General features: G+C 60.5%; 1 protein-coding gene across 4 annotated transcripts in view; it reads right to left on the reverse strand.

Annotated features, from left to right (window-relative positions):
• Positions 1-12528, reverse strand: part of DSCAML1 (DS cell adhesion molecule like 1) — a 151131-nt gene that overhangs the window by 33809 nt on the left and 104794 nt on the right. For 2 of the 4 annotated variants that reach the window (XM_059719526.1, XM_019490879.1), the window contains exons 4-8: positions 11555-11701; positions 9496-9774; positions 6846-7121; positions 6184-6480; positions 2267-2539 (exon numbers count right to left, since the gene is read on the reverse strand). In XM_059719526.1, coding sequence (XP_059575509.1) covers positions 2267-2539; positions 6184-6480; positions 6846-7121; positions 9496-9774; positions 11555-11701 — 1272 coding nt within the window. Of the gene's footprint in view, positions 1-2266; positions 2540-6183; positions 6481-6845; positions 7122-9495; positions 9775-11554; positions 11702-12528 lie in introns of those variants that run through there. The other 2 variants (XM_059719528.1, XM_059719527.1) reach the window with 2 other exon arrangements.

A 12528-nucleotide genomic window follows, 5' to 3' on the forward strand; every position in this document is an offset into this window, starting at 1 on the left:
GCACGTGCCACGAGCCACTGCTCACCCCTGCAGCCGGAGGAGGCCCTGGCTCCGTGCAGAGGGGACGGTCCGCGTGCCCAGCCCAGACGGGATGCAGAGACACAGGAGGCCCCTTGCACAAAGCTCTGGGGTGAAGGCCTCCTTCATGAACGGCAGGTGCAGCTCCTCAACTCGGCCACGTCTTGCAGCCCTCCCGCCAGCCCAGCACCAGCTCCGCGTCACAGAAGAGGAGCCCGGGAGCAACGCTCCCACCCGCCCCAAACGTGTCAACATGCGTGCAGGCGTGTGGGGAGGCGGTGGGCGCAGAAGAGCCCTGCTCCACTCAGCTGCAGAGGAACAAGGTGCAGCGCCTGCTCTCCATAATGAATGAATAGTTAATTGGGCTATGGCAGCGTGGGGAAGGGTTTGCACATCCATGCAAAGCTCTCTCCAAACACGCCCGCAGGCCTCCGCAAAGCACCCACCACCAAGGGCCCTCCTTGGACGTGGCCAATGTCTCCCCATAACCCAAATTCACTTCTGGCTGCAAAAACAAACGCTAAACCTCCTCCTTCAGCCGCCCACCCAGGCTCACCCCGTGGGAAGCAATCCCAGTGCAACAGCCCCTGGCTTCAGGGGGCTGCGGAGCAATGACAAGACCTGGAACAAGGAAGAGAGAAAAAGACAAAGAGAGCAAGAAAGAAAGAAAGGAAAAAGGAAGAAAGAAATGCAGATATCCTCTCCCCTTCTCAGCGCTCTTGCCTCACACCTCCCGGCTCCAGGATCCCAGCCCAGCAGGGATATTACAGCCAGGTGGGAAATGGGTTTCTGCCTCTCATCTTTCAAGTCTGAAAAGTGTCCCCATTCCCAAATGGTCTGAAAAGTCCAAATTTTAAACCTTTTCTTGAGCCAAGTCCTGAAAAAAACCTGCTTCTGGTCAACCAGAACATTTGGTTCCAATCTTCACCTCTGTCCTTTATTCATGGGCTCTAATCAATTAGCCTCAGTCTTGAAACAAAGCTGTTTCAGACTGGAGAACTGGGATTTTTAGCTGTGGAAATGGGAAACCAAAAGATTTCCACACCTGAAAACCTTTTTGCTTATGTCTGGGGGTGGGATCTTAAAAGCAGGCCCCTTCTAGCAGCAGCAACAAGACATTTCCACTGGAAGGCCACAGCCCCAAGTGCTATTCCTCCCACGCGGGGCACGCAACCTGGTAAAAACTAAGTGTTCCTGCCTGCACCCGTGCCCTGCCGAGGCAGAAGTCCTACGAGCCATGCCGTTTACAACACACGACTTCCTGGACATCCCTCTGCAAACCCTGGGGCGGGGTAATTGCTAATCAAGTGCTGGATCCATAATCCGCATCGATGTGTGCTCCTGCTAACCCCGGCCTTGGCAAGAAGATGGAGGCTCAGAAAAGCCCGGGCGCAGAACGGAGGAGCTCTCCCGAGAGCCTCCGCTCGGCGAGATGGAGCGCACGACAACTGGCTGCTCCCTTCTCCTGCTGTGGTGGTGTTTGTCTAGATGATTTACTGCAAACACCGAGCTGGCGACAAGCACAGACGAGGCGACAACGCTGAGGATAGAAGATACTGTAGCACCGCATCGTCATAACACAATCTCAGCAAGTCACTGGGATGGAATGCATCAGGTTCAATTCATTAGGACTGATAGCTCCCTGAATGGGCCTGAATAATTGATGGGCTGTAGAGGCTTTTAAGATGTTCTGTGCGCTTGGAAACCCAAATGTATTCTTTTTTTAAAAGCTAACACACACAGAAAAACACCGACGCAGGTGATCCGAGCAAAGGTTAGATGTTTTAATACGCCGTGTTTACACCGGAAAGCCTTGTAACAGGACATGGATACGCCGGGCTGGGGGCAGCCGTGCCGGGAGCGGCAGGTCCGGGCACTCGTTCAGTGGTAAGTGAACTAATTTGCCGGGGCCGCTGCACGGCTCCCGCAAGGTGGGAACTAGCCGGGCGTCGGGGAAATGTTTGCAGAGCAAGGCTACGGACGGGCTGGAGGCGAGGGTCCTCTTTTCCTGCCTTCTCCCCCTCCCAGCCTACCCAGTCCCAGTGAGAACCAGAAGCACCAGTGCCGTCCTGGGGGAACCAGACAGAGGTGGCACTGGGAGGGCACCGGTGCTGGCGCTGATTGGCACCTGCTCCTCCATCCTTTGCGCCCTGGGGCCTGCATGCACCGCGCCTGGACAGGAGAGCTGCTTCCCTGCCAAGAGGCCTGCCCTGCTGAGCCCCCATCGCCCTTCCCCTCGGCCGCCTACCTTTCACGGTGACGTGGACGCTCTGGCTGATGGAGAGCTGTGGCTGGATCAGGACACTACACAGATACTCCCCCTCGTCCATGCCCTTCTGCACGTCCATCAGCTTCAGGGTCCCGTTCTCAAAGACGACCTGGCGGTGGTTGTCCGGCAGCAGCAAGGAGTCCTTGTACCACTTGATGGAGTAGTAAGGGTACCCGATCACCCTGCAGTTGATGAAGGTGTCCCTGCCCGCCACGGCCGTTATGTTCCTCATGGTGCGGATGCTCGGGGGCCCTGGACAGCGGGAAGAAGAAAAGAGGCGGACGAGGTTAATCCCGAAGAGCCCTCGGTTTGCACACGGAACGGCTGAGCACATGTCACAGGCAGACTGGACAACGCCTGGGGGGAAGCAGGAGCTCGACACGTGGAGGAGCCGCCCACGCGTGGGGGCGACGTCTCACCGACTTTGGCGCTGGAGCTATTCACACACGCCTTGTGAGCGAGGAGCACGGCAGGGCACCTGCCTGGCACTGCAGAGCTCCTGGGGACAGTTCACGTGCTCAGCTGAGAAAGTTCAGGGGTCCTCTAGAAACCTCTCGCCCGGCGCCCCCCAGTCCAGGGGCCGTCCGGCCCCGCTGCAGGTGCTGGGGGCGCTCTCTTAAGCCTGGTGCAGCTTCTAGCCCAAGCCTTTCTCTCTCGAAAGGCAGCTCTCTGGCTTGCTGAACTCCTGCCATGCCACTGACATGAATGTCTCGTGCAGATGAGTTTACTGACATTAAAATCTCACTCTTCCTGTGTCTCCAGCTGGTGACCGAAGTTTTGCTCACCAGCGTCTATCTGCCTTTCTGCTGGCTTAAGGATGAGAAGCGCGCTGCACTTGAATATTTCAATACCATGTCTCAGGCATCAGCAGCTCTATTTTCCTCCTGGTTATCAGATGATGCCTGAGCAAGACAGCAAACTAATGCTCCAGTCTAGAGATCAGCTCCATCCCGGCTCCCAGCCTTAAGGGCATCGCGGGGCTCACGGTCTGCCGGGTATGCAGGACAAGCTGATGGACCATGGGTTTCCGACAGCCTTGGCCTGCAGAGCGGCACGGAGGACAAAGGCATGTCTAGCTTCCACTGTTTAATCCAATTCTCCCTCCGCTGCCACCCACCTTTCCAAAAGGCACCCAGAGGAGATGTTACCATCTGGGGAGTTATTCTGGAAGCCTGGAAAACAGGAGCTGATTTGGGAAAGGTGCTTTTAGCTGCATCACATTTGGTTGAAGCTGCTGCTTCTAATGCTCTGAAGCCGTTTGAGTCATTTCAGAAGAGACATCAGACATGAATTTAGTAACGGCCTCTCTGCCAGCTTCCCTCTGGCATCACTGAGCATGCAGGGCCCCCAGAGAAACAGGGCTTCAAAACCGGAGACTCTGTCCAAAGCAAGCACCAGATAAGCATAAAACCTCTAGCAAGCAGCATCGGTTACGAAGTTCTCAGCTGAGCACTGAACAGGAAAAGGGCCGAATACCTCCACGCTTTGCTGGGAATGGGAGCGCTCGCATGCAAAAAGAGCCACCAGAAAGCCCATCCTGAATCAACTGCAGCATTGGTAACTACGTGCCGGCTAATGCATTCACGCGGCAGTCGTTCCCGGGACTGCAGGTGAGAACGGCTGATGCTTTGGTTCAGAAACCGGACAGGAATGCTTTCCTGCCACTTCTGGAACGCACAGATGCTCGCGCGTTTAGCGGAGATGGGTTTGGTTTGTTATTTAGTGGCACGGAAGAAAATTTCAAATGACAAAGCCATTTTGAATGGAAAAATGCAGATGCTTCACTTCAAAAGCTTTGCAATGAAACAGGGTCATGGGTGTGGGCTCTATGCACCTGCATGCTTTTATTTGCTTGCTTTCTTTTCCAACCCCCCGCACTGCTGAAACCAAATCTGCAGCACGTCCAGCGCTGCACGGTCTTTGTGCTCTGCCGAAGACGGCTGCCCCCGGCCTGTCTCTGCTATACTGGCCAAGCAGCTTTGGCAGCTTGACCCACAGCTTGGGTTGTGAGGACTTGGGGACAGAGATTTCCAAGAGTGGGAACAAAGAGCTGGAAGGACGTAACGCCCCTCCTTTGTGGACTCTTGGCCTGAGGTGAAGGATCTGCCCGATACCACGTGCAAGGCAAAGCCTGAAATATCTTCTCCAGGGATCTGCAGCTTGCACGAGAGGTAAACAAGCCGTCCTCATAGCCAACATGGCTAGTGGGTCTCGCTGCCGGGAGATGAGCTTGCTCTAGATTAAGTGATAAATGGCTGCGAAATCCACACTCAGCTGGGATCCCGGCCAAAAAGCACTGCCTCCGTTGCAAACCTGAGACACAGACAAACGTGGCCATTCAGATCTGCTTCTGGGCAGATAAATGAACATCTCCGGGGCTGTGTCTAGCTTGTGCCTATGGAATGGGAAGCTTTAATTGGCCGTTATTAATGGGCAGTGGCTTATCCTGCGCCTCGTGTCTTAGATTTTGCCTGACAGGTCTCCACGTAACGCGCAGAACCAGCCTTCTCCCCCCAAAACACTCGGAGAGATTCACCATTTTAGCAGACAAGGAAAACACAGAGGTGACAAACCACAGAGCAAAATTCAGCTCATCTTTCCCCAGTTAACGTGGGGCGAGGGGCTCGCCACTGCTCCCCCGACCTACGCCAGCCCCGGGGGGACACCGTGCGAGGAGGCGCGGACAGGAGGTGCCGGGGGTGGGGGATGCAGAGAGGGAGGGGAGCCTGGCCTGCTGCGCGGGGACGCCTGGCCGAGCGGGCTCCCACGCGTCAGCATGGCAGAGCTCTTCACTGAACCCAGCAGGGTGACGACGCAGCAGGGAGAGCGCGCTGAGCTCGCCTCCGCGGGCCGGGCATCCCAGTGCCCGGGGCCAGCAGCGGAAATTACATTGCTTCATTCTCCGCATGCAAGAGGGGTGGAGGCCGTGGTCAAGGCAGAGGAGAGGATCACAGGTCCTCCCGGTGTGGATGGGGCTGCACCAGTGGTGCCGTGCCATGAACCGACCCCGCAGAGCCAGCCCACGAGCAAAACGAGCAGCAGGGCCGGAAGCACGGCCAGGTCTGCGCCAGGGCGCTGCTGGGCAGGGATCTCGCCGCCCCTGCTCCGGCCCACGGAGCCAGGCTGGCAGACATCTGCTGCAAAGGCGTGTGAGCGAGGAGGGATTTCCTTGCCCCCCTCCCGGCTGCACTCGGAGCAGGTGGAGGGAGTCAGCCGTGTTCGGCTGGGAGCAGGGCGGAGGGTGCAGGGAGTGCCTGTGCCACGCTGGCAGGACCGAGCCACACGGCTGGGGAGAGCCTGTGCTGCCCACACGTTTTGCTGGAAAGGGAGGTGGCACTGAGGTGAAGCCAGGGAATCGGGGCCTGCCCTGCCTGGCACAGCCCCGGGGGAGCAGGGAGGCATGGGGCACAGAGACGCACCGGCAGCACCTCCCCACGAATGACGCGGCACTGGGGATGGGGGACACGGCTCCGCTCCCTCCCCACCACGTGCTCCAAGCCTGGAGCACGCCATGCATGCTCGTGGCCCGTGCCCCCATCTCAGGCTGCAGCTCAGCCCCCAGCAGCAGCGTCCGTGGTCGCGTCCCTCCAGCATCACAGCAGATGCCTTCAGCCGCCACGGCAAAGCCCGAGCCTTGCTGGGTTCCTGCAAAGCTTTGGGCCTCAGCATTCGTCCCCTCGTGGCAGAGCTGCACGAGCTGCCCGGCCCGGCCCTGCCGCGGAGCTGGGGGCAGCTCTGCTCCCCGAGGTGCGCGCGGGTGCCACGGAGCAGGGCGGGGAGCGGGGCAGCGTGGACGGGGCGGGGGGCACCCCCGGGAAAGAGAGAGTCTAGCCGCACGCAGAACCGCACAGAAGCCCAGTAAAGTCCTATGCTGATATTTAAAAGTAGACAGGCACCTCTTACGTTTATTCGCGCTTGGTATTCGGCACTGCCCACAGAGTTCCGCGCGGCGCAGCGGTACACCCCGCCGTCCTTGATCTGCGGGCTCGTCACGTTCATGTGGCTCACGGTGGTGCCGTCCGACATGGTGTACTGGTTGGTGCGGTGCCCGTTGTCCCGCTGGATCGGCTCGTCGTCCAGGGCCCAGGTGACGGTGGGCGGCGGGGCGCCCTTGGCGGCGCACATCAGCGAGAACAGCTCCCCGGGGTTCACCACTTTCTCGCTGAAGGAGGAGATGATCCGGGGGGTCCCGTCTAGGAGAGGCAGCCAGCGAGAGGGGCATTAGGGCGGCACGGCGGGGGTGGACGTGCCACCGAGGCGGTTGGCTGTCTGGGGCAGGGGCTGCCCCTTGGCTCAGGGGCCAGTCTCACAGCACAAGTAATCAGCCCGTGTGCGAGCATGCATAAAGCCCCAGGCTCCTTGGCTGTGCCCTGCCCTGCCACAGCCCCGAGGGAGAAGGGGTGCTGTGCTCCCAGCCAGGCTGGCCGTGCCCAGGGAGAAGCCGGCTTTGCAGAAGGGCAAGCCCGCGAGGAGCCAGCGAGCCGTGGGACGACCCAGGCAGGTGCGCGGGGACCCCCAAGCCGCCCCTTCCCCTCCCCGCTCCCGGGGGCCGACTCACCCTCCAGCACAATGACGGAGAAGTCCTGCGCCGTCTGGGCCTTGCGAGTGGCGAAGCACTGGTAGGCGCCCGAGTGGCTCTTCTGGGCGGCGGTGATGAGGAGGGTCTCGTTGCTGATGCCCCGGATGGAGATGTAGTCGTCCACCACCACCAGGTCGGTGTTGCGGTACCAGCGGATGGCGTACTCAGGGGAGCCGACCAGGGTGCAGGAGAGGATGACCGTGCTGCCGATGCCCGTCTTCAGCTTCTTTGGCGTGAGGGTCACGCGCAGAGGGTCTGTGCGACAGGGCGGGAGCGGATTAGCCACGCGCTCGGGGCCCGGGCAAAGAGCCTTGTAATGCAGCCCGGCTGGAGGGGGCCGCCCCGCGGACGCGCTGGGTGGGATCTGGCTCTCCGTGCTGCGCGGCAGCGAAGCCTCCCGCTTGCTGTCTGCGCTGCGTCTGGGCACCGCAGCCTCCTGCCGCCGCGCTGCTGTCGGGCACGTGGCGAGAGCCCCGTGGGTGGCATCACACACGGGGTCACATCACGTCTTCGCTAGCCCGGCTGGGCCCTAGGCTGCCGGGTTGCCTGCGGCCAGCGAACACACGGGGTGCAGGAGGGTCTCAGGGTCCTGACAGCCATGGTGCCGTGACTCTGAGTTTCTTTGGGGAGCGGGGAATGGACTTGGCCAGAAGCTGAAGCCGGAGCCCGGCTCGCAGCCTGGCGGGCAGATGGGTGGGGGTCCTGCAAGTAGCAGCATGGCGCGGGGGAGCCTGGGGGGCTGTCACTGGCACACCTGTCAGATGCACTCCCTGCTCCACCAGCCCTGCGACTCCTCCGATTAACACAGTCCCTCTCCCCCTGCAGACTCGTGCGACTACCCGCGAAATGTCAGTGCACAATCAGCCAGGTGCCAGCCCCGGCTTCCCCCTCGGCGGCGAGCGCCTACCCCCGATGTCACCCCCGTGCATGGCAGGGGCAGCGCGCCCCCCTGCAGCCCCTTCCCCTGTGTATCGCTTTCTCTCCGCTGCCCCAGGAGCCATCAGGCAGGGCGCGAGGAGGCGGCCGTGCTGGGAAGAAGACATCACAGCGGCTGGCACGCCAGGTGTGACAGGCCTGCTCGCCGCAGCCGCAGCCACAGCCGCCCCTCTGGAGCTGCTCACAGAGCACGCCAGCGTTGCGTGCTCGGCTGCCCTGTGCCGAGGCAGAGCCCCACGTGCTGGCCGGCACCTTGTGCTTGCTCGGGGCATGCCGGGCTCGGCACCTCCCGGGTCGCACAGCACGGATGTCAGCAGCGTCCTTGTGCTCAGCTCCATGGCGGGCATGGAGCAAGCCGTGCCCAGTTGCAATAGGCACCGATGGGCTCTGCCAACAGGTTTCCCTGGAAATCCCGCTCTTTCCCCAGTTGCAGCAGCAAACCAGGAACCTCTGAAGAGCTAGCCCAGAGCTGCCTGGCCAGACAGTACCTGCCTCTGCTCAGGATCAGACCGGTCACCCTATTTGGGGCCAGGAGGGAATTCTACCCCTTGGTCAGACTGGTTTGGACTAGGGGGGGTTGCCTTCCTCTCTAGCAGAGGGCCTGGCCCTCTCCCTGGGATCTCTCGAGCATATTTTAACAACCTTTGCAGCATGCCGGCCACTGCGGTGCCCCTGCTCTCCCTGCGGCAGGTGGCGTTGTGCCAGGGTTGACCATGTGCTTTGCTAAGAGGTTAGGCAATGGGTCTGTGTGGGATGGTGTGGACAAGGCTGATCCTGCTTCAGGCAGGGGGCTGCGCTGGATGTGACCCTTTCATCTTGCTGCTCCAGGACTCTAGGATTTTGCTGCAGCAGAATGAAGTCCTTGCAGAGACCCCGCACGCTAGGCGCTGTCTGGCAGTGCAGTGGGCTCTGGTACGGGATGCAGACCCAGCAAAATGCAAGCAGCGCTGGCAAGTCACAGGCTTGTCACCAGGCCAGTGCCCTGTGCCACCTCTGTTAGGCTCAGCCCTCCTCCTCGTGGCTTTGCTTGACGCCCTCGGGTCCGCACACCAGAGAGCAAACCAACAGCCCTGAAAGGACCTCTGGTTAGCCCTGTTTTGCAGTGAGCCCACAGCACACTAAGTCAGGACCTGGGATTTTGGAGACAGTGTCCAGGCTTATGCACCACGTTATTGAGACCCAGAGCCCACTGCGTGAGCAGCAGCTGGTGCAGCAGGGTGTAACACTGGAGACTGCGCCAGCATCGGGGACGGGGAGTCTGGGCTCTGCTGCCCGGAAGCTTTTCCTAACACCAATGCTGAAAACCACCACCTCCCACGGCATTTACACCTGTGCCTGCCCGGGAGAGCAGTGCGTTTGCCACTTGCTCGATATTGCAAGGGCTGGTTTCAAATGTCCTGTCCAAAACGCCCTGCACAGACACAAACACCTGGGTGTGGATCCAAATGGCTCCCTGCTTGGAAATGTGTGGTAAGAGAATGAGACCCGGGGCAGGTTCTGGCCCCTCCACCGCAGCTACGGGAAGAAATAAACCGAGCGCGGCTGGATGGAGGCTTTCCTCCCCATGCACCTTCCCCAGATGTGCCCTCTCCCTCCTCCAGATGTGCACAGGAGGGCCTCGCTGCTGCTGCGTGCGCTCACACTTCCTCAACCGGCACCGCCACCTCCGTCCCCGACCCCCGGCAGCTCTTACCGATGACCGAGAGGGTCCCGGTGACCTCAGCAGAGCCAAAGGTGTTGGTGACCTCGCAGATGTAGGTCCCGCTGTCCTCCACACGCATGTCGCTGATGGTCAGCCCCGTGATACGCTTGGTCCACCTGCTGTCCGCGGGCAGTGGGCGCCCGTCCTTGATCCACCGGATGGCCGGGTTGGGGTACCCCGATGCGATGCAGGGGAGCTCCACCAGCTGGCCTGTCCGCACCTCCCTGGACTGGAAGCCATCTAGGATGGTAGGGATGGACTCTGCTGGGTCTAAGCGCAGAGAGGGAATGAGCTCGCAGAAAAGGAGCGAGGTTGGATGCAACCTCCCCAGCCCGACAGCGCGCTCCGGCCGGCACCCCTAGAGCACGTGGGGGTGGACGCTGGGGACCAGGCTCCCTGCCAGGCCCGTGCCACCATCCTCACACCCACACCACACTTGGGTGCGAGCTCCTCAGGAACAGGCTCCATGACCTGTGGCAGTCTCTGCAGGAGAGCGGCACTGCCCTGTGGGGACAGGCCTGGGATGGCCAGCGCGTGGGAAGAGGGGCAGGCTGGACACAGGCTGCTGCATCCAAGATGCCTGCTGCAGCCCTGCCCCGGGGCCCTGCCCGGAGTCTCACGGGCACTGAAGGTGCTGGTGCACGCAGGAGGCCATGGACAAGCTCAACGACAGAGAAGCACCCGAGCCGAGCCGGGCTGGGCTGGGCCGGGCCGGGCCAGGCCGGGCCACAGCATGGCTGGCCGCCCTTCCCTGCGGGCCGACGGGGAGCTATACATCCCTGGAGCCGGCGGGATAAATAAACACAGCACTGCAGGAATGACTCAAGGTGACACCTAATTGGTGCAAAATACACAAATTCTGTGGCACATTTCAAAATTTACAAGCGAAAGGGCCCATCAGGCAGCCGGGAGAGGAGAAAATTAATCACCGAGTCTCAGGCGTGAAATTAAATTCCAAGGGAAGGAAGCCTCTGTCATCGCTCCCGAGCAGAAGCAAAACGCCACGACATGTAAATAATGGTAGTGGCCGGGAGCGAGCACGCTGTGGCCAAGGGCACGGCACCGCAGCCACCCACGCCACCAAGGGGGACGGGGACTGCTCATGGGACAGGGCAATGCCCAGCCCTGTCCTGGGCACTCAGGCAGGGACATGCACAGGGAAGCAGGCTGTTTCTGGTCCCCTGGGGAAACCTCCCACCTCCCAGCTGCTCACCCCAAAGCACCCCAGCTAGCCTGGCTCCACTGCCTTGCCTTGGGCCTCCTGTCCCTTGGACAGATGTTGCCAACAGCTGCCGCCCTGCCCACCCCTTGGGACGCCGGCTGGGCCCTCTCCCCGGGCTCCGCGACCTTGGGTGCAGCAGGTGGGCAAGCTGCTCTTGGAGAGCAATGGCACCGCTCAGCCCCAGTCGCGGTGCAGGATAGGAAAGCAGGGGCTGCTCATCCCCATGATCTGATCCACGCAACCCCCGAGGGCACTCGGCATTATCCCTGCACCAGCGCTGGGAAACAGAGCAAACCGGGATTATCGTGCCTTGCCCAAGGTCATACAACCAGGCAGTGCCAGAGCCCAGGAGCGCTGGCTGCCAGGCCCCGCCACTCCTCATGTCTTGATTAAGGGCTAACACCAGGGCCTGAGCCAACCCCACGGAGATAGGGGTGAGGACAGGGGCTGGCAGGGCTGCTCCCTGCTCTGCGGCCAGGCCCCGCTCCAACTTGGGAGGACTTGTGACGTGGAAGTAATACCAAGGGAGTTAAGTCCATTCCACTACTAAGAAAACAGGAGCTGATGGACATAAGCTGGCTGCGGTGTTCCCGGGGCAGGAGACCTAAATTATGGCAGGGCAAAGAGCCCCTTCCCGAAAGGAGGCCACAGACCCCTCCTCCCTCAGCCAGGCACGGGGAGACACTTGAATGAGAGAGACCCTCTGCGGTGCAGGCACTTGGCTGGGTAGGCGGGCCAACACCACGGTCATGTCTGCGATGGACATCACCACGGGGGCAGCGAGGCAGAGACAAGCAGGGAGCTCCGACCAGGACACCTAAGACCTACCTGACACGGAGAGCCTGGCCCCATTGCTCTGGCGCGTCTCTCCGCTGTACTTGTGCTTGGTGATACAGCGGTAGGTGGACAAGGCATCTTCCTTCTGCACGTCCGATATGTACAAGCCGCCGTAGGACGTAATAAAAAACCTATTTTCTGGAGACACAACGAGAGAGGGCAGAGCCTGGTTACCAGCTGCCTTCCAGCATGGAAGGCAGAAACAAAGAGCAGACATCTGGGCTGTGGGTTCAAGAAGACTGGGAAGAGGGCAGGTGCAGTGGCCTTTGCCCACACCCCGGAGAGCCAGCTCCATTGCTGCGCTCACTTCCCTTTGCACCCACATCATGATGGGCAAACTGATGCCCGTCCCATGGAGGCTTGGCTGACAGGGGAGAATAGCCCGTGCCCGTGGCCACTGGCAGAGCACAGGGCGAGTCCGCTACTGCCCGTTCTGGGCGGACGGGCCTGGCGAGGGGGGAGCTTTGCGCCACCGTGATGTGCTCTGCAGAACGCTGCAATTAAAAGTGAATCCAGCCTGCCGAGTTAACAATTAGCTTAACTTGCTTAGAAGCTCACGCAAACAAATAAGGTCTTAAGTTGGTACTTGAGCACCAGGGAGAAATTCCAGAGGACGGCAGGGAGGCAGCAACACAACCCCGTCAGCAGGAGCGGCTGGCGACACGGCCACCCACGCCGAGACCACGGCGCCCGCAGCAGCCAGGTCTCTGTAGCCAGGGCTCAGGGCCCTGAGCAGGCAAAGGGGGGGTTGTTAACAGGTAATGCTGCTCCCCCTGGCAGGCCAGGCATAAGCATTATCATTCACTCTTCATATTCATTAATGTTAACTAACGGTATTAAGTAAATGCCTGCCTCCAAGAAGAGCCTAGCTGCAGCATGAAAAGGAGGGCAAGGCAAAGACTTTGGAGGGAGGCTAAAGGTAGTTTTCCCCACTGGGAAGCTGCTCTCATCCCACCAAGAGCTTC

Source organism: Alligator mississippiensis, chromosome 16 (assembly GCF_030867095.1).
Source record: "Alligator mississippiensis isolate rAllMis1 chromosome 16, rAllMis1, whole genome shotgun sequence".
NCBI lineage: Eukaryota > Metazoa > Chordata > Crocodylia > Alligatoridae > Alligator > Alligator mississippiensis.